At 46.3% G+C, this 27,855-nt stretch overlaps 1 protein-coding gene across 7 annotated transcripts in view; it reads left to right on the plus strand.

Moving 5' to 3' along the window:
* Positions 1 to 27,855, plus strand: part of DAG1 (dystroglycan 1) — a 78,196-nt gene that overhangs the window by 24,756 nt on the left and 25,585 nt on the right. For 5 of the 7 annotated variants that reach the window (XM_033207397.1, XM_033207438.1, XM_033207417.1 and 2 more), the window contains one exon: positions 25,697 to 26,094. In XM_033207397.1, the coding sequence (XP_033063288.1) occupies positions 25,813 to 26,094 (282 nt within the window). In that variant the 5' untranslated portion in view covers positions 25,697 to 25,812. Of the gene's footprint in view, positions 1 to 2,063; positions 2,164 to 25,076; positions 25,141 to 25,696; positions 26,095 to 27,855 lie in introns of those variants that run through there. The other 2 variants (XM_033207428.1, XM_033207406.1) reach the window with 2 other exon arrangements.

Genomic DNA, 27,855 nt, shown 5'->3' on the forward strand with positions numbered 1-27,855 from the left:
TTTTGGGACAGAGTCTCATTCTTTTGCACAGGTTGGAATGCAGTGGTGTGTTCTCAGCTCACTGCAACCTCTGCCTCCTGAGTTCAAGCAATTCTGCTTCAGCCTTCCAAGTAGCAGGGATTATAGGCACCTGCCACAATGCTCGGCTATTTTTGTAGTTTTAGTAGAGATGGGATTTTGCCATGTTGACCACGCTGGTCTCAAACTCCTGACCTCAAGTGGTCCTCCCGCCTTGGACTCCTAAAGTGCTGGGATTACAGGTATGAGCCACTGTGCCTGGCCCCAAGTCTATTCTTTCTTTTTTTTTTTTTTTTGAGATGGAGTCTCACTTTGTCGCCCAGGCTGGAGTGCAGTGGTGAGATCTCGGCTCCCTGCAATCTCTGCCTCCCGGGTTCAAGCAATTCTGCCTCAGCCTCCTGAGTAACTGGGATTACAGGCATGGGCCTCCTAGCCCAGCTAATTTTTGTATTTTTAGTAGAGATGGGGTTTCACCATATTGGTCAGGCAAGTCTTGAACTCCTGACCTTGTGATCTGCCCCACCTCAGCCTCCTAAATTGCTGGGATTACAGGCATGAGCCACCATACCCGGCCTGGCCCCAAGTCTATTCTTAAGACCACAGAACTTTTGATGTAAGATTTACTGGACAGATACACAACAACAAGACATAAAATAAATCTTTTATTTACAAAATAAGACCTTTAAGTAGTTAGCTCCCAGTTGAAATAATGATTTGGACTGAATGTGGTGGCTTATGCCTGTAATCCCAGCATTTTAGGAGGCTGAGGTGGGAGAATTGCTTGAGCCCAGGAATTTGAGACCAGCCTGGGCAACATGGTGAGGCCCCATCTCTACAAAAGATAAAAAATTAGCAAAGTGTGGTGGTGCTATGCTTGTAATCCCAGCTATTTGGGAGGCTGAGGTGGGAGCATCACTTGAGCCTGGGAAGGTGAGGCTGCAGTGAGCCATCATTGTGTCACTGCACTCCAGCCCACGTGACAGAGTGAGACCCTGTATCTTTAAAGGAAAATTTAAAAAGGGATAAATGCAGGAGATCTTCATCTTATCAAAAGGGTGCTGTTGTAATTTATATATATGTATATATATATATATATTTTTTTTGAGACGGAGTCTTGCTCTGTCGCCCAGGCTGGAGTGCAGTGGCCGGATCTCAGCTCACTATAAGCTCTGACTCCCAGGTTTACGCCGTTCTCCTGCCTCAGCCTCCCGAGTAGCTGGGACTACAGGCGCCTGCCACCTCGCCCGGCTAGTTTTTTGTATTTTTTAGTAGAGACGGGGTTTCACCGTGTTCGCCAGGATGGTCTCGATCTCCTGACCTCGTGATCCGCCCGTCTCGGCCTCCCAAAGTGCTGGGATTACAGGCTTGAGCCACTGTGCCTGGCCTAATTTATATATTTCTAAGTACTGGATGGGGAGGGTGAGTAGCAGCTCCAAGGTACTTTTCAGTGGTGGCCTTAATCTGCTGATGCGTGGAAGGTGTTTTCTTCTTCCAAATAGCCCTGGGATCTCCTGAATTTCTAGGTTGGGCCATTCAGGCATGGATTGACTCCTACAGTTCAGGTGGATGGAGATCCCACCAGCCCACAGCTTAATTCTTCAGATGCTTTATCTTCGTTTCTCATGTATCTTCAGTTGGCTTCTAATGTGAGCACATAAATACCCTGCAGAATTCCTTTCCAGTCTTTATGTAAATCATTATTTTTGTTTTCTTTTTTTTTTTCGAGACGACAGGGTCTTGCTGTGTCACGCTGGCTGGAGTGCAGTGGCAAGATCACGGCTCACTGCAACCTCAACCTCCCAGGCTCAAGCGATCCTCCCACTTCAGCCTCCTGAGTAGCTGAGATTATAGGCATGCGTCACCACACTCAGCTGATTTTTAAAAATATTTTGTAGAGACGGGGTCTCTCTGTATTGCCCAGCCTGGTCTCAAACTCCTGGGCTCAAGCAGTCCATCCACCTTAGCCTCCCAAAGTGCTGGGATTACAGGCATGAACCACTGCCTTGCCTGCTTTTCATTTTTAATCCTTGGGTTCTAAAATGCAGGAATTAATTTCCAAATAATTAGTATGGAATGGAATCCCGCTTTTTCCTGTGTGCTGAGAGAATGATCAAAGACCACAAAAAGGAATGGAGACAGAAGAAGGTGAGAGCGAGGGCATCTTTAAGGATTTCTTCGGTCTTGTTAATCTGGGTGTAAATTCTGTGTGGCAGATAGCAGCTGAGGATCCCCTGAAGTTTTGAGGAGGAGGAAAGCACTTGAGAATAATGGATTTTCTTGGTCTTACTTTGTATAAGAAGGGCCCGAACTGGACATACCTCCAGATATGTGCTGTGGTCTTTAACAAGCAGCCCAACATCCTTTGCTGGGGAAGGCCAGCAATGTGGGAGCTAGTGGGGCCTGGCCCAGGAGTCTTGTGTTCACCAGGTCACTGGGAGCTGGTGCTCTCTGGTGTCCCTCTATGCAAGTCTGATTCTGAAATCAGGTGTGGTGGGCATCCCTGTCCATAGTGTTGGCCTGGCCCGCCATTTCACTGATCATAGAATGGCTGTAGCTTTGCAGAACAGGGATTGCGAGAATGGAAGAATGTCTTTTGGCTCTTTTGCTCTAGTTTTTGGAAGCACGTCAGAGAAGTTTGTGATTTTTTAGCATTTGTAGCTGTGGTAAGACTGAAGCAGGTAAAATGGCCAATTAGAACCATCTGTGGGAGGGAAGGAATTCTGTTAGCAGGAAGGAAAACCTGAGCAAAGGGAGTGGGTGCTAGTTTTGTCTTGTTCTTTTATAAACAAAGTGTGTTGATATGGCAGTTTCTGGCATGGGTGAAATGTTTTTGATGGTTGAACATGAAGAATATAGCCAAAAACAAGAATGTGGCTAAAAGCAAGTCACAACTTCAAACAATGAAGATTGAAGCATTTGCCTAGATAAATACTCTATAGTGAATATGCAAGAACTCCCACATACCCCTTTGACTCCTAAGGCATTGTGCTTAGGACCCCAGGCCTTTATTACAGAGCTGCTGGCAGGGTCAAGAGCTGGGTTGCCTGGAGTTTCCCTGACATTTCACCTCACTTCTCTGTTTTTGGAGTCTAATTAGCCAATTAGGTCAGAAAGGCCAGCAGCCAGCACACTTTTTCTAAATGTAATTCATTGCTAGATTAGCATATTAATTTTGAGCTGTGGCACTTACTTTTAATCTTTTGTAGTGTAATGGAAAAACCAGAAAGCTCAGCATTGAACTTCAAAGTGTGAAATCAGGTGATCATTGCCATTATGCTTGGTGAATTATTATTATTATTATTATTATTATTATTGAAGACAGAGTCTCGCACTGTCATCCAGGCGGGAGCACAGTGGCGCCATCTTGGCTCATTGCAACCTCCGCCTTGCAGGTTCCAGTGATTTTCCTGCCTCAGCCTCCCAAGTAGCTGGGACTACAGCTGCGTGCCACCACACCCAGCTAGTTTTTGTATTTTTAGTAGAGACGGGGTTTCACTGTGTTAGCCAGGATGGTCTTGATCTCTTGACCTTGTGATTCGCCTGCCTCGGCCTCCCAAAGTGCTGGGATTACAGGTGTGAGCCACTGGCGCCTGGCCACTTGGTGAATTATTTAGGGGATTTAGTGGAAGTTCCTTTCCTGTACTCTGTGGACATCTGCTGAGTACCTGCTTGGTGCCAGGCATCTACTTGGAGAGAAAGCAGCAGAGTAAGTGCTATCAAGACCCCTGCAGTGGACCTCTTCTCCCCCTTTTCTCTCAAGGGAACCATTGGCATCCAGCCTTGACCCCCAGTAGACACTGATCATCCTGCCCCCGCAGCGTAGCCCCACTGTGCCTTTGTACTGAGTTGGGGAGGGAATAGGATGGCCAGGGAGAGTTTGGGGAAGTCAGAAGGCAAGTTTTAGTTTCTGTTACAGTAGGCACTTGGAAAATGACTGTTTATAATGTATTAGTATAAATACTTGGTTTGTTACCACTTGTGTTTCCTGATTTAGTAATGTATATAAACCTTAATTGAATATTTTTGTGTGAAACTTGGAAAGACTGCATCTGTAGCAAATAAAGCCTCACACCTAGCACAGGGTAGGTAGTTGGTAAACATGTGCTGAAGTGTTAATTGTTGGGCTGTCTTCAGAGAATTGTAATTTGCTTTAATTGCGTTTTTGGATGCCACACGGGTACAAGGATGTGGTAATTCATTCCCACTTGAATTCTGCTGAGTCTGGCCACCCACCTCTCATACTTATTCCCCCACCACTACTCCACCTCCCATTCTAGCTGCTGCAGCCAAATGGACAGTTAGGGCCAGGCGCAGTGGCTCATGCCTGTAATCCCAGCACTTTGGGAGCCTGAGGTGGGCGGATCACAATGTCAGGAGTTCGAGAACAGCTTGGCCAATGTGGTAAAACCCTGTTTCTACTAAAAATACAAAAATTAGCTGGGCATGGTGGCAGGCACCTGTAGCCCCCGCTACTCAGGAGGCTGAGGCAGGAGAATCGCTTGAACCCGGAAGGCAGAGGTTGCAGTGAGCCAAGATGTCGCCACTGCACTCCAACCTGGGCGACAGAGTGAGACTCTGTCTCAAAAAACAAACAAACAACAAAAAAAGAAACTGAAGTGGATGGTTAGGCCTGGTTCTTGTCCTTGGCCTCAGTTTATCCTTTTCTGTCTTCAGTGTCTTACCTGGGCACTGGTAATTCAAGGACTGGAGCATGTCATCATGGGGATATGCCCCTAAAAGCCTCCTAAATTATTCTCTTCTGAAGTCTAATTGAGGTAACTCTTTAAGTGATGTTTTCTAAAATATTGTGGCAAAATATACATAACAAAGATGGTGTATTTATTTATTTATCTATTTTGAGACAAGGTCTTGCTTTGTCACCCAGGCTGGAGCACAGTGGTGGAATCATGGCTCACTTCAGCCTCGACCTCCTGGGCCAAGCAGTCCTCCCACCTCAGGCCGAGTAGCTGGGACTACAGGTGCATGCCCATGTACTTCACTAATTTTAAAATTTTATTTTATTTTATTTATTTATTTGTTTGTTTATTTATTTATTTATTTTTTTGAGACAGAGTCTCGCTCTGTCACCCGGGCTGGAGTGCTGTGGCCGGATTTCAGCTCACTGCAAGCTCCGCCTCCCGGGTTCACGCCATTCTCCTGCCTCAGCCTCCTGGGTAGCTGGGACTACAGGCGCCCGCCACCTCGTCCGGCTAGTTCACCGTGTTAGCCAGGATGGTCTCGATCTCCTGACCTCGTGATCCGCCCGTCTCGGCCTCCCAAAGTGCTGGGATTACAGGCTTGAGCCACCGCGCCCGGCCTAAAATTTTTTTTTAAAGTTTTATTTTACTTATTTATTTTTTTTGAGATGGAGTCTCACTCTGTCACCCAGACTGGAGTGCAGTGGTGCAATCTTGACTCACCGCAACCTCCGCCTCCCAGGTTCAAGCAATTCTCCTGCCTCAGCCTCCTGAGTAGCTGGGATTACAGGCGTGCGCCTACCATGCCCGGCTAATTTTTTTTGTATTTTTAGTAGAGACAGGGTTTCACCATATTGGCCAGGCTGGTCTCGAACTCCTGACCTTGTATCCGCCTGCCTCAGCCTCCCAGAGTGTTGGGATGACAGGCGTGAGCCACTGCACCCAGCCTAAATTTTTTTTTCTTTTTTTGGCACAATCTTGGCTCACTGAAACCTCCACCTCCTGGGTTCAAGCGATCCTCCTGCGTCAGCCTCCTGAGTAGCTGGGACTACAGGCGTGCACCACAACACCCAGCTAATTTTTGTATTTTTAGTAGAGATGGGGTTTTACCATGTTGGCCAGGATGGTCTCCATCTCTTGACCTTGTGATCTGCCTTCCTCGGCCTCCCAGAGTGTTGGGATTACAGGTGTGAGCCACTATGCCTGGCCTAAAATTTTTTTTTTGTAGAGATGGGGGTGTCACTGTGTTGCCCAGGCTTACATTTTAATATACTATCTTAACCATTAAAAATGGTTTTTTTGGCCGGGCGCGGTGGCTCAAGCCTGTAATCCCAGCACTTTGGGAGGCCGAGACGGGTGGATCACGAGGTCAGGAGATCGAGACCATCCTGGCTAACACGGTGAAACCCCGTCTCTACTAAAAAAAATACAAAAAACTAGCCGGGCGAGGTGGCGGCGCCTGTAGTCCCAGCTACTCGGGAGGCTGAGGCACGAGAATGGCGTGAACCTGGGAGGCGGAGCTTGCAGTGAGCTGAGATCCGGCCACTGTACTCCAGCCTGGGCGACAGAGCGAGACTCCGTCTCAAAAAAAAAAAAAATGGTTTTTTTTAGGGGCTGGGTGTAGTGGTTTGTCCCTATAATCCCAGTGCTTGGGGAGGCTGAGGCGGGAGGATTGTTTGAGCCAGGAGTTTGAGACTAGCCTGGGCAACATAGTGAGACCTTGTCTCTACAAAATAAAAACTGAAAAATGGCCCAGCCTGATGACTCACACCTACAATCCCAGCACTTTGGGAGGCCGAGGTGGGCAGATCACCTGAGATCAGGAGTTCAAGACCATCGTGGCCAACATGGTGAAACCCTATCTCTACTAAAAATACAAAAATTAGCCGGGCGTCGTAGTGGGCGCCTATAATCCCAGCTACTCGAGAGGCTGAGGCGAGAGAATCGCTTGAACCCAGGAATTGGAGGTTGCAGTGAGCTGAGATTGTGCCGCTACACTCTAGCCTGGGTGACAGAGCAAGATTCCATCTCAAAAAAAAAAAAAAAATTAAAAAATGAGCCACGCATGGTGGTGTGAACCAGTAGTCCCAGCTATGGGAGGCTGAGGCAGAAGGATCACTTGAGCCCAGGAGTTCGAGGTTACAGTGAACTATTCATTGTACCACTACTCCACCCTGGGTGATAGATTGAGAGACTGTCTCTCAGAACAAAACAAAACAAAAAACAAACCCCAAACTCACCTTTTTAAATTGTAAAAAGCACAATATAAAGCTTACCATCTTCAAAGTCAAGTATACTGTTTGTTAATGAATAATGTTTAACGCAGTGTATGGACTTCAGTGGAATGTAGAAGGAATTCTTTCAGTGAGCCCCAACACATACCATGTTAAAATCTACTCAGATTAAAAGCCATGGTTCAGTGGAGAAGGACTGTTCAGCTCTGGGTTTTGAACCTTGCCTTTCTTCCCTTTCCCTAGAACATGTCTACACCTGGGTGGATTTATAGCCAGGTTTTAAACCTTTGCTTCCTGTCTTTGTTGTAAAAAACCAAATCACCGCTAGCAGAAGCCACTGCCCTTGGTTTATCTGTGATAAGTGAGAATTTGCAAGAATTTTCCAAGTGAGAAAAGTGTTCAAAGTAGCTTTTCTGTTTGATAGAATGTTGTGTAGTGCTTGCCTCTCAGGGGTGGTATTTTTTCTCCCACATATTTTTACCTTTAAATCTTTTGCTGTATATGTGACCCTGACTTCCTTTGGTTGGTCCTCTAGCTCCCTGATGGTCCTGGGGCTGCCTCCATATCGCTGGTGGTATTTCCACATTGCCTGCAGTTTAGGTGGGAACCTGTCCCATGTCAGGGAAACCTTATCTACCCCCTGAACTGAGCAATTTTAGGGTGATACCTTGAATATTCACCAGTCACTTGGCTTTAGACCTTTCTCATCTGATGCCAAGGAGTCAAAAAGGCCTGTTTTTAACTAGAAGCAGAGAAATCTGACGGGTTTTTTTTTTTTTTTTTGATATTTGGAGCTCAAATAAACAATGACTTCACACCATTGTTTTCCATTGTGTTGAGTACATCCTGTTGGCCATGATATTGAGAAGTTTTAAACTGGTTAACCTTTCAGAAACTACATTAATGTTGGACTGACAGTTAATATTTAACTTCTGAGTATCAAAGTGTTTTTTGCTAGATTGAACCTGAAGTGGTTAATATTTCCGCTTTTTGTGTTTTCCAAAACCATTTAAAATAGGAACATGGAATTTTATTATTTTAATCTGGTTTTAAAATGAATATCCCATTTTCTTTATTTTTCTTTCTTTCTTTTTTTTTTTGAGATAGGGTCTTTGCTGTGTCATCCAGGCTGGAGTGCAGTGTTGTAATCTCACTGCAGTCTCACCATCCTGGGTTCAAGCAATTCACTCACCTCAGCCTCCCAAGTAACTGTGATTACAGGCATGCGCCACCATGCCTGGCTAATTTTTGTACTTTTTTGCAGAAACAGAGTTTCGCCATGTTGCCCAGGCTGCTCTTGAACTCCTGGGCTCAAGCATTCTGCCCACCTCAGCCTGCCAAAGTATGGGATTCTAGGTGTGTGCCACTGTACCTGACTATTCTTTAAATGTTTTAATTACTGTGGCAAATGATAGCAATTTAACAGCTTATCTACTGTTTTTAGGTGACGTAGCTATTTGGGAGTAGGGGCTCCTAGGAGTGGTGGGATGGGCTACCTCTGCCAAATTTTGTGTGGTTAATAATGGGTTGAGTCTCCCAACTTTTCCTTTATTCTTGGGAAGCAAAAACTAGTAGCGAGCTGTTCTTTCAGAGTTTTTAGGTTAAAATGTCTGAAAGTTTCAGAGCCAGGTGCAGTGTCCTGTGCCTGTAGTCTCCTATTTGGGAGGCTGAGGCAGGAGGATCACTGGGGAGTTCAAGGCTGGTGAGGTATAATTGTTTCTGTGAATAGCCACTGCACTGTAGCCTGGGCAACATAGTGAGACCCTGTCTTAAAACTAAACAAAGGTACTTAAAAAAAAAATCTATCTATCTATCTATCTATCTATCTATCTATCTAAGGACTGGGTGCGGTGGCTCACACCTGTAATCCCAGCAGTTTGGGAGGCCGAGGCAGGCGGATCATGAGGTCAGGAGATTGAGACCATCCTGGCTAACACGGTGAAACCCTGTCTCTACTAAAAATACAAAAAATTAGCCGGGCGTGGTGGCAGGTGCCTGTAGTCCCAGCTACTCGGGAGGCTTAGACAGGAGAATGGCGTGAACCCAGGAGGCGGAGCTTGCAGTGAGCCGAGATCGCGCCAGTGCACTCCAGCCTGGGCAACACAGCGAGACTCCGTCTCAAAAAACAAAACAAAACAAACAAACAAAAAATATATATGTATCTGAAAGTTTCTTTCACTGAGTTTTTCTGTGGATGAGGAAACATTAAGTTTATTGCAAATTGAGTTGGTGCCACATGTGCATTTGTTCCTCACATCTGTTGAGTGGAGAGCATTTATTAACTGAGCTCCCTGTGTGCGTGGGGCACTCATAGCTCTGGGGAGGCAGTCTGAGTGGAACAGAGCTGTCTGTTCCATAAGGCTGTCTGGACAGAATGGGGTCATAAGGGCCTGGCTCTTCATGGGCATCTCCCGTTTCCTTCCACCAAGCAACATCCTTGGGTTTGCATCTTCCTGGGGGATGGTATTGGTGATGGTGACGGGAGGGGCCAGTGGGATCCTTACCTGCTGAACCTTACCCTTGGATGCCTGGTGTCCTTGCCAGTTACTGTATAATGTTTTGATTTCCTAGTTATATCCCTGACGACTGATCTGATATATACTTTAAATATATCTGCCTCTAGGGCAGCTTTAATATACTTTGGCTACAAAAGTCACTACCTTTTAGGTACCATTGATAACTTGACATTTTACTTTACTTTTTTTTTTTTTTTTGGGACAGAGTCTTCCTCTGTCACCCAGACTGGAGTGCAGCAGTGTGATCTTGGCTCACTGCAGCCTCCACCTCCCAGGTTCAAGCAGTTTTCCTGCTTCAGCCGCCCCAGTAGCTGGGATTATAGGTGCCCGCCACCGTGCCTGGCTGATTTTTGTATTTTTAGTAGAGACAGGGTTTCACCATGTTGAGCAGGCTGGTCTTGAACTCCTGACCTCGTGATCCACCCACCTCAGCCTCCCAAAGTGCTGGGATTACAGGCGTGAGTCACTGTGCCTGGCCTGACATTTTACTTCTGCTCATCACTTGAGAGTCCCACATATCACAACTGGGAGGAAGGGAGCGCCTGGTCATTGGCAGATGCGAGCCACTTACCGGGTCTACCCCAACTAGCTCTGGTTCTTCTGGCTGAGGGTGTTTATCTGCAATGAGTCTCAGGGTCTGGGGCCTGGGGCTGTGCTGAGAGCTTAGACTCAGTTGTGGGTACTGCACTGGGTGCTGGCATAGAGGAATAAGGTTCCCATTTCCACTACTCAAAAAGGAGAGCTTCGGTAGCTCCTCTCAGGCAGTGGTGAATCCAGCTAAGACATGTTCTTGGGCTGCCTTGAGCACTTCCTACTCTTTTAGAGGATATAATGTGAATGAGTGTGAGGTGTTACAGTGGGTAGCTGTGTCAGGAAGACTAGGTGGCTGTGGCCAGAATTTTTCTGTGGTTCCCACAGTATTTTCTCCCACATTTTCTGGCCACCAAGCTGTAGGCGACCACGATTGTTTACCTCTGTTTGAACCTTGGTCTCTGAACCACGAGGTGGAGGATCTCTGTAGTGCCTCTATCTGAAAGACCGAGTTTTTGAGTATGAAACTGTGTAAAAAAAAAACTTCCGGAGGTACATTCTGATACTAGTATACGGATGCTACCTATCAGATTCCTAGCACAGGCAGACATGACCCTTGCTTATAGGAAGCCAGCATCAGAAAGACAAAAGAGTGTTTTATTACCAAGTTGCAAAAGAATTTTTCTCCTTAGAGCATGGAAAACCAACACATAGTAGATGGAGTTGTGCCCTGAACATCGCCTGCCTGCTAAATGCAGAGCACTTAGTCATGCCCATGAAACAGACACCCTATGTCGTCATGTGTCCACAGATAGCAGACAGCTTAAGTTCCTGGTAGGGCAGGGTGTGTCTTATAACTGACTCTATTTTTTTTTTTTTTTTTTTTTTTGAGGCGGAGTCTCGCTCTGTCGCCCAGGCTGGAGTGCAGTGGCCGGATCTCAGCTCACTGCAAGCTCCGCCTCCGGGTTTACGCCATTCTCCTGCCTCAGCCTCCCGAGTAGCTGGGACTACAGGCGCCCGCCACGTCGCCCGGCTAGTTATTGTATTTTTAATAGAGACGGGGTTTCACCGTGTTCGCCAGGATGGTCTCGATCTCCTGACCTTGTGATCCGCCCGTCTCGGCCTCCCAAAGTGCTGGGGTTACAGGCTTGAGCCACCGCGCCCGGCCTAACTGACTCTATTTTCAAATAAGCTGAGAATTTTAAAATTCACAATGAGCTTAGAATAGTGAAAGATAAGCTGGATCTAATAAGTGAAGTAAAGACTAAAGATGATGGGAAGATAAAAGAAAGGTCCTGTGTCTCCCCATTCATTTATTAGGTGTATGGTATATGTGTGGCACTGGAAGAGTGCTGGGCACATATTAGTGATTGCAACAGATGTATCCCTGCTCTCCCACAACTTACAGTCTTGTGAGGTGTTGGTTGAACTGAGCCATTTACTAAATTAGAATTAAAATGCGGCTGGGCACAGTGGTTCATGCCTGTAATTCCGGCCCTTTGGGAGGCCTAGGTGGGCAGATCACCTGAGGTCAGGAGTTCAAGACCAGCCTGGCCAACACGGCGAAACTCTGTCTCTACTAAAAAATGCAAAAATTAGCCAGGTGTGGTGACAGGTGCTTGTAGTCTGAGCTACTCGGGAGGCTGAGGCAGGGAGAATTGCTTGAACTCGGGAGGCAGAGGTTGCAGTGAGCCGAGGTTACGCCACTGCACTCCAGCCTAGGTGACAGAGCGAGACTCCCTCTCCAGAAAAAAAAAAAAGGATTAAAATGCATAAGAAAGGAAAAGGCCAGTAAAGAAAACACACTATGCAGCAGTAAAGAAAACTGTAGGCCGGGCACGGTGGCTCAAGCCTGTAGTCCCAGCACTTTGGGAGGCCGAGACGGGCGGATCACGAGGTCAGGAGATCGAGACCATCCTGGCTAACACTGTGAAACCCCGTCTCTACTAAAAAAATACAAAAAACTAGCCGGGCGAGGTGGCGGGTGCCTGTAGTCCCAGCTACTCTGGAGGCTGAGGCAGGAGAATGGCGTAAACCCGGGAGGCGGAGCTTGCAGTGAGCTGAGATCCGGCCACTGCACTCCAGCCCGGGCGACAGAGCGAGACTCCGTCTCAAAAAAAAAAAAAAAAAAAGAGAATAGTCCAAGCACAGTGACTCACGCCTGTAATCCCAACACTTTGGGAGGCCAAGGCAGGAGAGTTGCTTGAGCCCATGAGTTTGAAACCAGCCTGGTTAATATAGTCTGTATCTCTTCAAAAAAATTTAAAAATTAGCCTGGTGTGGCGGCATATACCTGTAGTTCCAGCTACTTGAGAAGCTGATAGGAGGTTTGCTTGAGACCAGAGGTTGAGGCTGCAGTGAGCTGTGATTATACCATTTCCAGCCTGGGCGACCAAAGAATCAAAACAAAACTACACAGAAAAGAGTTGAAGAAAAACCTTCAGTTTGGAGCACTTTATAGAGACCTGAGGAGAACATCCTCACCAGAGTACTGGGAACGCTGGTTGTTAAGAAGGAGTTCCTGGTGGAGGACCCCTCAGACATTACTGGAAGTTAAATGGTTCTTGGAACTGATGCCCATAGGGCTTCTCCCTCTGTGTACATGGTCATTTGGTCCCTTTTGGTGAGTGTGGCATTTAACATTGCTGGTGAGCCTGTGGTGGGCAAAAGTGACCCAGCCATCTACTGTTGGCAGCGGGGAAAGGTTCCTGCTGAGGAATGGGTCTGAAATCCTGTGAGAGCCACCTGGTCCCATGGGCCTTGGAGTGTGGGACAAGGTAGTAGAGAGGAAAGAGGACAATGTTTTACCTATTGCTTATCTCACATTGATGAGAGGAATCAATCAAATTATATCGTGCTAAATTGTAAGACATCTAACTTTCTATGGCAGGTGAATTTCATTTGCTTTCTCATACCTTTGTAGAGCAGCTCAGTGTGTTTTTCTGAGACTTTAAGGGGCAAGTAGCGTCTTAGGAACTAAGAATGTATGCAGACGTTGCTTTTGGGGTCGGGGTTTATGTAAACCTGTGTGACACGGACACTAAGAGATAGAGGTGGACAGAGATGGGGTGATGGGCAGGGCAGAAGCCCAGGGGCTGAGATAGGGCTTTTTATTGTTCAGAATTTGCTGAACATGTACATGAAGACAGGGCTTTCTAGTCCTAAGAAGATAGTGAAATAGAGCAAGAGTTGCTGGCTGTTTTGGATTCTTTTTAAAATTTTGAGATCACAGGATTCAGTCAAGCTCTGTACCTTCATGTGTTTCAAGTACTCAGTAGAGAACATAGCCTAACATCATATACCCCTAAGTATCTGCCACCCAACTGCTTTGTCACACCTTAATGTTGTTTCTTTCTTTCTTTTTTTTTTTTTTTTGAAACAGAGTCTCGCTCTGTCGCCCGGGCTGGAGTGCAGTGGCCGGATCTCAGCTCACTGCAAGCTCCGCCTCCCGGGTTTACGCCATTCTCCTGCCTCAGCCTCCGGAGTAGCTGGGACTACAGGCGCCCGCCACCTCGCCCGGCTAGTTTTTTGTATTTTTTTAGTAGAGACGGGGTTCACAGTGTTAGCCAGGATGGTCTCGATCTCCTGACCTCGTGATCCGCCCGTCTCGGCCTCCCAAAGTGCTGGGATTACAGGCTTGAGCCACCGCGCCCGGCCTGTTTCTTTCTTTCTTTCTTTCTTTTTTTTTTTTTTTTTTTTTTGAGAGTTTTGCTCTTGTTGCCCAGGCTGGAGTGCAGTGGTGCAATCTCAGCTCACTGCAACCTCCGCCTCCTGGGCTCAAGCGATTCTCCTGCCTCAGCCTCCCATAAACATTTTACCTTAATGGTATTCTATGTTCTGCAATGGGCACTTTTCACTAAGCATTTTTTTTTTTTTTTTTTGAGACGGAGTCTCGCTCTGTCTCCCCACGTTGGAATGCAGTGGCGTGATCTAGGCTCACTGCAACCTCTGTCCCGGGTTCAAGCGATTCTCCTGCCTCAGCCTCCAAGTAGCTGGGATTACAGGCGCCTACCACCACGCCTGGCTAATTTTTGTATTTTTAGTAGAGATGGGGTTTCACCATGTTGGCCAGGCTTATCTCGGGCTCCTGACCTCGTGATCCGCCCGCCTAGGCCTCCCAAAGTGCTGGGATTACAGGTATGAGCCACCGCGCCCGGCCTACCGACTTTAGGATTATTTTTAACTTTCCAGTGTTGCAGTGAACATGCTTGTGCCATCTCTCCATATATGTTTGCAGTTTCCTCTGTCTGTGTGCCTAGGAGTGGAAGGGCCCAGCTGGATGGTGAGTCTTCTCCAAGGTGTTGGGGCAGCTCACACTCCCACCAACAGCCATATGGTCCAGTCTCCTCAGTGGTGTCACAATGGAACATTTTGGCCCATCTGATTGGTGTGGAAAGGTTTTTGGTGTTACTTTATTTTTTTTTTTTTTTTTTTTTTTTTATTTATTTTTTTTTGAGACGGAGTCTCGCTCTGTCACCCAGGCTGGAGTGCTGTGGCCAGATCTCAGCTCACTGCAAGCTCCGCCTCCCGGGTTCACGCCATTCTCCTGTCTCAGCCTCCCGGGTAGCTGGGACTACAGGCGCCGCCACGTCGCCCGGCTAGTTTTTTTTTTTTTTTTTTTTTTTGTAGTTTTTAGTAGAGACGGGGTTTCACCGTGTTAGCCAGGATGGTCTCGATCTCCTGACCTCGTGATCCGCCCGTCTCGGCCTCCCAAAGTGCTGGGATTACAGGCACTTTATTTTTTTATTTTTTCTTTTTTTTGAGCCGGAGTCTCGCTCTGTCGCCCGGGCTGGAGTGCAGTGGCCGGATCTCAGCTCACTGCAAGCTCCGCCTCCCGGGTTTACCGCCATTCTCCTGACTCAGCCTCCGAGTAGCTGGGACTACAGGCGTCCGCCACCTCGCCCGGCTAGTTTTTTTTTTTTGTATTTTTTAGTAGAGACGGGGTTTCACAGTGTTAGCCAGGATGGTCTCGATCTCCTGACCTCGTGATCCGCCCGCCTCGGCCTCCCAAAGTGCTGGGATTACAGGCTTGAGCCACCGCGCCCGGCCTGGTGTTACTTTAATTTTCTTTTCCCTGATTATTGGTAAGGTCGAGCATCCTTTTTGTAAGTTTACTGCTATTCAGGTTTTCTTCTATGTGAATTACTTGTGGGTTCGTTCGTCCTATCTTCAGCCTATTTTTACTGTTTTGGGTTGCTTGATGTTTTTTGATAAGGATTCATTACCTATCACATGCATTGACCAGGCTGTGGTTAGCCATTTTTTTCTTTCTTTATGATGTCCTTTAGGCATTAAAAATTCTTGGCCAGGCCTGGTGGCACACGCCTGTAATCCCAGAAGTTTGAGAGGCCGAGGTGGGTGGATTGCTTTAGCCCAGGATTTTGAGACCAGGCTGGGCAACATGGTGAAACTGTCTCTACAGATACAAAAACATTAGCCAGGTGTGGTGGCACATGCCTGTGGTCCCAGCTACTTCGGAAGCTGAGGTGGGAGGATCACTTGAGCCTGGGAGGTTGAGGCTGCAGTGAGCTGTGATTGTGCCATTACACTCCAGCCTGGGCCACAGAGTGAGACCCTGTCGCAAAAAAAAAGAAATTTAAAGCTTTTTTTTTTTGAGACAGTCTCACTGTCAGATTTAAAATTCAAATTCAAATTTATCTTAAGATTTAAAAGATTTTTTGAGATAATTGTGGATTCACATTCAGTTGTTAGAAGAGGGATCCTATGTACAGTTCCCCAGTTCCCCCCATGGTAACATCTTGCAAAACTGTAGTACAGTATATCACAGGCAGGATATTGAAAATGGTATAGTCAGGGTACAGAACATTTTCATTACCACAGGATATTTTGTGTTGTCCTTTTATAGCCACATCTACCTCCCTCACACTCTGACCCCCTTCTGTAACTCCTGGCACCCACTAATCTGTTCTCTGTTTCTATAATTTTGTCATTTCAAGAATGTTATAAAAATGAAATCATACAGTATGTAACCTTTTGGGGTTGGCTTTTTTTTTTTTCCACTTAGCAAGATTGCTTGGAAATTCATCCAAGTTGTTGAGCGTATCCATAGTTCATTCATTTTTATTGTTCATTAGTATTCCATGGTTTGCGTGTACCGTAGTTTGTTTAATCATTCACCCATTGAAGGACATCTGGGTTGTACCATTTGTTGAAAAGGCAATTTTTTCCCCATTGAATTGTTTTTGCATTGTTGTCAAAAATCACTTGGGTATATTTGTGTAGGTGGTCTATTTCTGGATTCCCTATTATATTCCATTGGTCTGTGTATCTGTCCCTCCACCAATATAGACTTTTTTGTTTTTTTGAGAAGGAGTCTCGCTCTGTCGCCCAGGCTTGAGTACAGTGGTGTGATCTCGGCTCACTGCAAGCTCCGCCTCCCAGGTTGACGCTATTCTTCTGCCTCAGCCTCCTGAGTAGCTGTGACTACAGGCACCCGCCACCACGCCCAGCTACTTTTTTGTATTTTTAATAGAGACAGGGTTTCACCGTGTTAGCCAGGATGGTCTCAATCTCCTGACCTTGTGATCTGCCTGCCTCGGCCTCCCAAAGTTGCTAGGGTTACAGGCGTGAGCTACCGTGCCCTGCTTTTTTTTTTTTTTTTTTTAATTTTAAAATTATTACCATTATTTTCGAGACAAGGTCTTGCTCTGTTGCCCAGGCTGGAGTGCAGTGGTGTGAATGTGACTCACTGAGCCTTGACTTGCCAGGCTCAAGTGATCCTCCCACCTCAGCCTTCCAAGTAACTGAGGCCACAGGTACATGCCTCCACACTTGGCTAATTTAAAAAATTTTTGTAGAGATGAAGTCTTACTATGTTGCCCAGGTTGGTTTCTCACTCCTGGGCTCAAGTGATCCTTCTGCCTCAGCCTCCCAGAGTGTTGAGATTATAGGTATGAGCTGCTGCACCCCGCCCTTATTTTTTTTTTAATTACTATGTCACCAGGGCTGGTGTCAAACTCCTGGGTTCCTCCGTCAGCCTGTTGCGTAGCTGGGATCACAGGTGTATGCCTAGTTTTTAGCATACACACACATTCTGTACATGTTTTGTTAGATTTACACCTAAGTGGGCTGGGCGCGGTGGCTCATGCCTGTAATCCCAGCACTTTGGGAGGCCGAGGTGGGTGGATCACGAGGTCAGGAGATCGAGACCATCCTGGCTAACACAGTGAAACCCCGTCTCTACTAAAAATACAAAAAAAAGTAGCCGGGCACGGTGGTGGGTGCCTGTAGTCCCAGCTACTCGGGAGGCTGAGGCAGGAGAATGGCGTGAACCCAGGAGTTGGGGCTTGCAGTGAGCCAAGATCACGCCACTGCACTCCAGACTGGGTGACAGAGTGAGACTCTGTCTCAAAAAAAAAAAAAAAAAAAGATTTACACGTAAGTAATTTTTTGAATAGTTTAAATGATACTGTATTTTTAATTTTGGTGTCCACGTGTTTATTGCAGTATATAGAAATACAATTGATTTTTAAATGTTTTTGTGTTCTGTGACCTTGTTGAACTCACTTATTATAGAACTAATATAGGACTGTAAGGAGTTTTCTTACAGATTCCTTGGCATTTTCTTTTTTTTTTTTTTTTTTTTTTTTTGAGGCGGAGTCTCGCTCTGTCGCCCGGACTGGAGTGCAGTGGCCGGATCTCAGCTCACTGCAAGCTCCGCCTCCCGGGTTTTTACGCCATTCTCCTGCCTCAGCCTCCCGAGTAGCTGGGACTACAGACGCCCGCCACCTCGCCCGGCTAGTTTTTGTATTTTTTAGTAGAGACGGGGTTTCACTGTGTTAGCCAGGATGGTCTCGATCTCCTGACCTCGTGATCCGCCCGTCTCGGCCTCCCAAAGTGCTGGGATTACAGGCTTGAGCCACCGCGCCCGACCTCCTTGGCATTTTCTACATAGATAATTATGTCATCTGCAAATAAGGGCAGTTTTATTTTTTCTTTTCAGTCTGTATGCCATACTTTTTTTTTGAGACAGAGTTTCACTCTTGCTGCCCAGGCTGGTGTGCAATGGCTTGATCTCGGCTCACTACAACCACCGCCTCCCGGGTTCAAGCGATTCTCCTGCCTCAGCCTCCTGAGTAGGTGGGATTACAGGTGCCTGCCACCATGCCCGGCTAATTTTTTGTATTTAGTAGAGATGGGGTTTCACCATGTTAGTCAGGCTGGTGTTGAACTCCTGACCCAGGTGATACACCGGCCTCAGCCTCCCAAAGTGCTGGGATTACAGGCATGGCCCACTGTGCCCGGCCACTATACTTTTTTCTCACTTTATTGCACTAGCTGTAATTTCTAGCATTATGTTGTGTACGAATGGTGATAGTAGACATTCTTTGCCTTGTTTCTGTTCTTAAGGATAAAACACTCAGTTTGTCACCAGTAAATGTTAGCTGTGGGGTTTTTTGGTAGGTGCTCTTTACAAGTTGAAGAAGTTCCCCTCCATTTCTATCTTTCTGAGAGTTTTTTTTGTTATGAATTAACATGAATTTTTTGTTATGAATTACCATGTTGGCCAGGCTGGTCTCAAACTCCTGGCCTCAAGTGATCCGCCCGCCTCGGCTTCCCAAAGTGCTGGGATTACAGGTAGGAGCCACTGCACCCAACCTAAAAAGTGAATTTTGTCAGATACTTTCTCTGCATCAATTGGTATGATCATGTGATTTTTGTTCTGTAGCCTGTTAATATGGTTAATTTTCAAATATTGACCTGATTAATTTTCAGATATTGAGCTCTCCTTGCATCTGTGGAATAAGTACCACTTGGTCATGGTATATGTTTCTTTTAATATAATTTGCTGAATTCTGTTTGATCATGTTTTGTTAAAGACTTCTGTGTCTGTTTTCATGATAGATACTGGTCTATAGTTTTGTTGTAATATCTTGGTTTGATTTTGGTATCAGGATAATGCTACCTTAATAAAATGAATTAGAGGCAAGTGTGGTGGCAAATGCCTATAGTCGGTTACTCAGGAGGCTGAGGTGGGGGGATTGCTTGAGCCCAAGAGTTCAAATCCAGCTTGGGCAACATAGGAAGACCCCATTTCTAAAAAAGAAAAATGAAAAAAAAAAAACAAGAAAAATTCAGTGTATTAAAACAAAATGAATCGGGATGTGTTTCCTCCTCGTCTGCTTTCTGGAAGAGTTTGTGCCTGGTGGTGGCTCATACCTGTAATCCCAGAACTGTGGGAGGCCAAGGCGGGTGGATCACTTGAGGTCAGGAGTTCAGGACCAGCCTGGCCAACTCCTTCTGCAAAAAAAAAAAAAAAAAGATTGGTAGAACTCACCACTCATGTCATTCGGCCTGTAGATTTCTTTTTGTGGGAGTTTTAAAATTACAAATTCAGAGTCGGGCACCGTGGCTCACACCTGTAATCCCAGCACTTTGGGAGGCTGAGGTGGGCAGATCACCTGAGGTCAGGAGTTCAAGACCAGCCTGGCCAACATAGCGAAACCCCGTCTCTACTAAAAATACAAAATTAGGCATGGTAGCGCATGCCTGTAATCCCAGCTACTCGGGAGGCTGAGGCAGGAGAATCACTTGAACCCGGGAGGCGGAGGTTGCGGTGAGCCGAGATCACGCTATTGCACTCCAGCCTGGGCAAAAAGAGCAAAATTCCGTCTCAAAAAAAAAAAAAAACAAAAGTTAGCTGGGCGTGATGGCGGGAGCCTGTAATCCCAGCTACTTGGGAGGCTGATGCAGGAGAATTGTTTGAACCTGGGAGGCGGAGGTTATAGTGAGCCGAGATTGTGCCACTACATTCCAGTCTAGGCAATAGAGCAAGGCTCCATCTCAAAAAAAAAAAAAAAAATTACATATTCAATTTCCTTAATAATTTTCTTCCTTTTCTTTTTTTCTTTCTTTATTTTTCTTTTTCTTTTCCTTGTTCTTTTTCTTTTTCTTTTTCTTTTGAGACAGAGTCTCACTCTACCACCCAGGCTAGGGTACAGTGGTGTGATCATGGCTTATTATAGCCTTGAACTGCTGGGCCCAAGCCAACCTCCTGCCTTAGCCTCCTGAGTAGCTGAGACTTCTGTCTTTAAAAACATTTTATCCCTCTCTGCGTCTGTAAAATAATTGTCTTAATAGAAATTATATCATATTGGATGAGTTGTAGTAGTTTGTTTGTTTGTTTGTTTTGAGACGGAGTCTGACACTGACACCCAGGCTGGAGTATAGTGGCCCTGTCTCGGCTCACTGCAAGCTCTGCCTCCCGGGTTCACGCCATTCTCCTGCCTCAGCCTCCCGAGTAGCTGGGACTACAGGCGCCCACCACCACACCTGGCTAATTTTTTGTGTTTTTAGTAGAGACAGGGTTTCACTGTGTTAGCTAGGATGGTCTTAATCTGCTGACCTCGTAATCCGCCTGCCTCGGCCTCCCAAAGTGCTGGGATTACAGGCCTGAGCCACCACGCGCCTGGCCGTAGTTTGTATTTTTTTAGAGGAATCTGTTCGTTTAGTTTGATTCATATTTGTCTGTGTAGAGTTGTTTATAGTGTTTCCTTATTTTTCTTTTGATGCCTGCAGTATCTAGTGGTATCTCCTGCTTCATTGTTGATGTTGGTAATTGCCTTCTCTTTTTTCCTCTATCATTCTTGCTTGAGATTGATCAATTTTATTAATCTTTTCTTTTTTTTTTTTTTTTTTTTGAGACGGAGTCTCGCTCTGCCGCCCAGGCTGGAGTGCAGTGGCGCAATCTCAGCTCACTGCAAGCTCCGCCTCCTGGGTTTACGCCATTCTCCTGCCTTAGCCTCCCGAGTAGCTGGGACGACAGGCGCCCACCACCTAGCCCAGCTAGTTTTTTGTATTTTTTTAGTAGAGACGGGGTTTCACCGTGTTAGCCAGGATGGTCTTGATCTCCTGACCTCGTGATCCGCCCGTCTCGGCCTCCCAAAGTGCTGAGATTACAGGCTTGAGCCACTGCGCCCGGCCAATCTTTTCAAATAACTAGTTATTTGTTTCATTGGTTTTTCTCTGTTTTTGTTTTCAGTTTAATTGGGTTTTTTTTTTGCTTTTTATTATTTCCTTCTGCTTGCTTTTCGTTTATTTTGCCTTTTTTTTTTTTTAATGAGATGGAGTTTTGCTCTTGTTGCCCAGGCTGGAGTGCAATGGTGCATTCTCAGCTCACTTCAACCACTGCCTCCTGGGTTCCAGCAATTCTCCAGCCTCAGCCTCCCGAGTAGCTGAGATTACAGGCGTCTGCCACCACACCCGTATATTTTTTGTATTTGTTTGTGTGTATGTATGTATGTATGTATGTATTGTTTTTGAGACAGGGTCTTGCTCTGTTGCCCAGGCTGGAGTGCAGTGGTGTAATCTCCACTCACTGCAAACTCTGCCTAGCGGGTTCCAGTGATTCTCCTGCCTTAGCCTTCTAAGTAGCTGGGATTACAGGCACCTGCCACCACACCTGGCTAAATTTTGTATTTGTATTTGTTTGTATGTATGTATGTATGTATGTATGTATTCTTTTTGAGACAGGGTCTCGCTCTGTCGCTCAGGCTGGAGTGCAGTGGTGCAGTCTCTGCTCACTGCAACCTCTGCCTCCCGGGTTCAAGCGATTCTCCTGCCTCGGCCTCCTGAGTAGCTGGGACTACAGGCATGCACCACCACACCCGGCTAATTTTTGTATTTGTAGTAGAGATGGGGTTTCACCATGTTGGCCAGGCTGGTCTCAAACTCCTGACATCAAGTGATCTACCCACCTAGGCCTCCGAAAGTGCTGGGATTGGAGGTGTGAGCCACTGCACCTGGCCGTAGTGGCTTTGTTTTCTTTAGACATTTTGGTTTATTTACTTTGCATTACTCAGGTCAGAAAATGTCACTTGACCTCTTTTTTTTTTTTTTTTTTTTTTTTTTTTTGAGACGGAGTCTCGCTCTGTCGCCCAGGCTAGAGTGCAGTGGCCGGATCTCAGCTCACTGCAAGCTCCGCCTCCTGGGTTTACGCCATTCTCCTGCCTCAGCCTCCCGAGTAGCTGGGACGACAGGCGCCCGCCACCTCGCCCGGCTAGTTTTTTTGTACTTTTTTAGTAGAGACGGGGTTTCACCGTGTTAGCCAGGATGGTCTCGATCTCCTGACCTCGTGATCCACCCGTCTCGGCCTCCCAAAGTGCTGGGATTACAGGCTTGAGCCACCGCGCCCGGCCTCACTTGACCTCTTAACAGCATGGGCTCAGGGCAGAGTTTAATCTTTTTCCAGAATGGAAATTGCTCATGATGGCTGTTGTCACCTGTGGGCCAGTAAGTTCTGAAAGGCATCTGTGTGCCTGCCAGCCTAGAGTAAGTGTCGTGAACTACCTGAAACTGATGGGGCCCAGAGTACAATGTGCGGATTTCTAGTCACTTTCTTGGGGGTGTGGGGCTTGTTTACTGGAGTGGAGTTTGCAAATATGTGTTTAATAAATGGGTCCTGTAATTAATGCTTAGGGTGGGTGTGAGGAGTGGACAGGTGCCGCATTTCTCTATGCAGGTACTTTTTTTTTTAAAGGTCTTTTCAAAGTTTTTATTTTTATTTTTATTTATTTATTTATTTTTGAGATGGAGTCTCGCTCTGTCACCCAGGCTGGAGTGCAGGTGGCCAGATCTCAGCTCACTGCAAGCTCTGCCTCCCGGATTCACGCCATTCTTCTGCCTCAGCCTCCCAAGTAGCTGGGACTACAGGCGCCGCCACCTCGCCTGGCTAGTTTTTTGTATTTTTAGTAGAGACAGGGTTTCACCGTGTTAGCCAGGATGGTCTTGATCTCCTGACCTCGTGATCTGCCCGTCTCGGCCTCCCAAAGTGCTGGGATTACAGGCTTGAGCCACTGCGCCCGGCCTAAGTTTTTATTTTTATTTTTACTTTTTAGACAGAGTTTTTCTTTTGTTGCCCAGGCTGGAGTGCAATGGCGTGGTCTCAGCTCCCTGCATCCTCTGCCTCCTGGGTTCAAGTGATTCTCCTGCCTCAGCCTCCCAAGTAGCAGGTGGCATGCGCCACCACGTCCAGCTAATTTTGTATTTTTTGTAGATACTGTGTTTCACCATTTTGGTAGGGCTGGTCTCGAACTTCTGACCTTGTGATCCTCTCACCTCAGCCTCCCAAAGTGCTGGGATTACAGGCATGAGCCACCATGCACGGCCCAAAGTTCTTTTTTTGTTGTTTTTTTTTTTTTGTGATGAAGTCTTGCTCTGTCACCCAGGCTGGAGTGCAGTGGCATGATCTCAGCTCACTGCAGCCTCCACCTCCTAGGTTCAAGCAATTCTTCTGCCTCAGCCTCCCGAGTAACTGGGATTACAGCCACGTGCCACCACACCTGGCTAATTTTTGTATTTGTATTTGTAGGTATGTATGTATGTCTATGTTTATTTATTTATTGCTTTTGAGACAGGGTCTCACTCTGTCACCCAGGCTGGAGTGCAGTGGTGTAATCTCCGCTCACTGTAACTTCTGCCTCCCAGGTTCAAGAGATTTTCCTGCCTCAGCCTCCTAAGTAGCTGGGACTACAGGCACACACCACCACGTCCAGCTAATTTTTGTATCTGTAGTAGAGACGAGGTTTCATCATATTGGTCAGGCTGGTCTTGAACTCCTGACTTCAGGTGATCCGCCTGCCTTGGCCTCCCAAAGTGCTAGGGTTACAGGCATGAGCCACCATGCCTGGCATGTATTTTTAGTAGAGACAGGGTTTCACCATACCATGTTGGCCAGGCTGGTCTTGAACTCCTGACCTCAAGTGAACTGGCTGTCTCAGCCTCCCAAAGTGCTGGGATTACAAGCATGAGCCACTGTGCCCGCCCGTCCTCAAAAGTATTTTTCTAAGCCTCATTGTTACGTTTGCCACATGGCTGTATCTCTATACATACATGTGTATATTTTTTTTCTTTGAATCATTTTGAAGTGAGTTACAAAGTGTTTGACACTTCATCCCTAAGTACTTCAAAATACAATTCATGAGATTGAGGATGATTCCCTATAGAGTCATACTACCATCAGATCACCTAAGAAAATTAACAGTAAATTCCATTTCCAGTTTACATGCAAAATTCCTGAATTACCCCTTTGGGAGCTGGCATCATGTGTTTAAAAAGTAAATCCAGGCCGGGCGCGGTGGCTCACGCCTGTAATCCCAGCACTTTGGGGAGGCCGAGGCGGGCGGATCACAAGGTCAGGAGATCGAGACCATCCTGGTGAACACGGTGAAACCCTGTCTCTACTGAAAATACAAAAAAATTAGCCGGGTGTGGTGGCGGGTGCCTGTAGTCCCAGCTTGTAGGGAGGCTGAGGCAGGAGAATAGTGTGAACCCGGGAGGCAGCAGAGCTTGCAGTGAGTGGACATCACGCCACTGCACTGCAGCCTGGGCGACAGAGCAAAACTCCATCTCAAAAAAAAAAAAAAAAAAAAAAAGTAAACCCAGAATCCAGTCAAGATGTACACATTGTCTGGGCAAGATTGCTCACCTTTCTAATTCTAGGAGACTGAGGTGGGAGAATCGCTTGAGGCCAGGAATTTGAGGCCAGCCTGGACAGCATAGTGGGACACTGTCTGTACAGAAAATTTTTAAAAACTAGCTGAGTGGAGTGGTGTGTACCTGAAGCCCCATCTATTCACTTGAGCCTAGGAGTTCAAGGTTACGTTGAGCTGTGAACACAATACTGTACTCTATCCTGGGCCACAGAGCAAGAGCCTTCTCTGTCCCCACTCCTCCACCCCCAAAAAGGTGCACACATCAAGTCTGGTTGCTGTCTCTAAATTGAGAACAGTCATCTTATGTTTAGGAATGTCAGCATTTGGAGATACCAGGCCAGTTGTTTTGCAGAAGATCCCACATTCTAGTTTGTGTGATTTTTCTTTGCACGACTCCGTTATTTCCTGTAAATTGGAAGTTAGGTCTAAAGCAGTGCCACCCAACAGAAATATAACATGAGCCACATATGTCACTTAAATTTTCCTGGTAGCCACATGAAGAAAAGCAGATTAAATTAATTTCAATCATATATTTTGTTTAGTACTTTTTTTTTTTTTTTTTTTTTGAGGTGGAGTCTTGCTCTGTCACCCAGGCTGGAGTGCAGTGGCTCAATCTCGGCTCATTGCAACCTCCACCTCCTGGATTCAAGTGATTCTCCTGCCTCAGCCCCCTGAGTAGCTGGGATTACAGGTACCCATCACCATGCCCGGCTAATTTTCATATTTTTAGTGGAGATGGGATTTCACCATGTTGGCCAGGCTGGTTTCGAACTCCTTATCTCAAGTGATCCGCCTGCCCTAGTCTCCCAAGGTGTGAGTTACCTTGGTATTACAGGTGTGAGCCACCACTCCCATCCTATCTAATACATTTCTTTATTATTTATTCTTTGTTAATACTTATTGTTAATATATTTTACTGAATATATCTGACTATATTCAAAATATTACTAAAATACATATCATTTCAGTTTGCAATCAGTATTTTAAAAGTATTAATGAGGCATTTTACATTCCTTTTTTATAAAGTTTTCAAAATCCAGTGTATATTTTACATTTAATGGACCAGCCACATTTCCAGTGCTAAGGAGTTGCACGAAACTGGTGGCTTCTGTATAAGAGAGCATGAGGGTAAGAGCCTTGATCCAACTCAGGGTAGATGTTTTTGGCAGTAACTCCTGGAGGATAGTATATGACTTTGAATCACTGGAATTGCTCAAGTCTGAATCTGCTTTTCTTTTTTTTTTCAGGCTCTGTGTGCTCCAGGATGGAGCAGGTGTGCAGAGGGTGAGGACCCAGCTCTGGGACCAAGTCACTTGCTTCCTTACTTAGCAAGACTATCGACTTGCGCAAACTTGGGCCGCGGATGAGGATGTCTGTGGGCCTCTCACTGCTGCTCCCCCTCTGGGGGATGGCACAAATCCTGCTCTCTGTGGCTATGGCTCAGTCCCACTGGCCCAGTGAACCCTCAGAGGCTGTCAGGGACTGGGATAACCAGCTTGAGGCATCCATGCACTCAGTGCTCTCAGACCTCCACGAGGCTGTTCCCACAGTGGTTGGCATTCCTGATGGCACGGCTGTCGTCGGGCGCTCATTTCGAGTGACCATTCCAACAGATTTGATTGCCTCCAGTGGAGACATCATCAAGGTGAGACTGTATATAGAGCGTAAATGAGGAAGAGTTCTCATCTTCCATTTTAGTTTTGGTGCCTTTTCCTTCTCAAGTCTAAGCTCCACCAGTTCCGAGCTCAGTTCTTCCAGTATCCCCTTAGAAGAGGGACAGCCACTGATGTTCATGAGAGGATCCCTGTATACTCAGAATAGCATCCTAATCTTTATTCTTGTTCCCATTCTGAGGGCATCACCATGTCACCTTTACTCTGGAAGTTCTACTGAAAACTGATTTAGGGATTTGTTGGAAGGGTCTGTCACACGTATAGGGAAAAGGTTACCTTTCATAAATCACAGAGTTAAACCCAAAAAATATAGGACTTTTATGCTTTGAACTTACTTTTTAAAATAAGATATAAATAAATATAGGAGTTCTGCTCTAATTTGCTGATGTGTGTTTGCTAATGTAATTGATCACTTAAGAACCAAAATTAGTACCCAAACTTCAGCCTTGCCCCATATCCTTTAGAGAAGCCATCCAGAGAACAATGGAATCTGAGGCCCGTGTAGAGAAGAGTATCTTGGTTGACCCAGGATAGAAATCAGGTGAAATGGGAAGCTTTTGTGTGATGAAGCACTTCACTCTGTCTGACTTTGTGGAACCGTGGAATTTCCCCTAGATTCTGAGTGAGTTTGTTTCACGGACAGGTGGGTGGCATGTACACCTCAAGTTATGAACATCTTCTAGAGCAGAAGTCAGCACACTTCACCCAAGCTGGAGTGCACTGGCGTGATCATGGCTCACTGTAGCCTCGACCTCCCAGGCTGAAGTGGTGCTCCCACCTCAGCCTTCCAAGTAGCTGGGACTATAAGCACATGCCAGCACACCTGGCTAATTTTTGTACTTTTTGTAGAGATGGGGTTTTGCTATGTTGCTCAAGCTAGTCTCGAACTCCTGAGCTCAAACCATCTTCCTGCCTTGGCCTCCCAAAGTGCTGGGATTGCAGACATGCACCACTGCACCAAGTGCCACGCAGTAAATATTTTAGACTTTGCAGGCCATATGGTTTCTGTCAGAACTCTTCGACTCTGCCTGTGTAGTGTGAAAGTAGCCTTTACGATATGTAAATGAATGGGCAATAAAACTGTACTGTGGATACTTTTTCTTTTTTTTTTTTTTTGAGACGGAGTCTCGCTCTGTCGCCCAGGCTGGAGTGCAGTGGCCAGATCTCAGCTCACTGCAAGCTCCGCCTCCCGGGTTTACGCCATTCTCTCGCCTCAGCCTCCCGAGTAGCTGGGACTACAGGCGCCCGCCATCTCGCCCGGCTAATTTTTTGTATTTTTTTAGTAGAGACGGGGTTTCACCGTGTTAGCCAGGATGGTCTCGATCTCCTGACCTCGTGATCCTCCCGTCTCGGCCTCCCAAAGTGCTGGGATTACAGGCTTGAGCCACCGCGCCCGGCCTACTTTTTCTTTTTTAATTTTTTACACTTGTAGTCCCATTCTGACTTGAAACAGATTTTTGAATTTCATATGTCAAGAAAGAAATATTCTTTTACAATTTTTTTTTTGAGACAGGGTCTTGCTCTGTTGTCCAGGCTGGAGTGCAGTGGTACAGCCATGGCTCACTGCAGCCTCAACCTTCCAGGCTTAAGCCTTCTTTCCTCTTCAGCTTCCCAAGTAGCTGGGACTACAGGTGTGCACCATCACACCCAGCTAATTTATTTATTTGTTTTTGAGACGGAGTTTCACTCTTGTCGCCCAGGCTGGAGTGCAATGGCACAATCTTGGCTCACTG

Source organism: Trachypithecus francoisi, unplaced genomic scaffold (assembly GCF_009764315.1).
Source record: "Trachypithecus francoisi isolate TF-2019V2 unplaced genomic scaffold, Tfra_2.0 Lachesis_group0, whole genome shotgun sequence".
In the NCBI taxonomy this organism is placed as follows: domain Eukaryota; kingdom Metazoa; phylum Chordata; class Mammalia; order Primates; family Cercopithecidae; genus Trachypithecus; species Trachypithecus francoisi.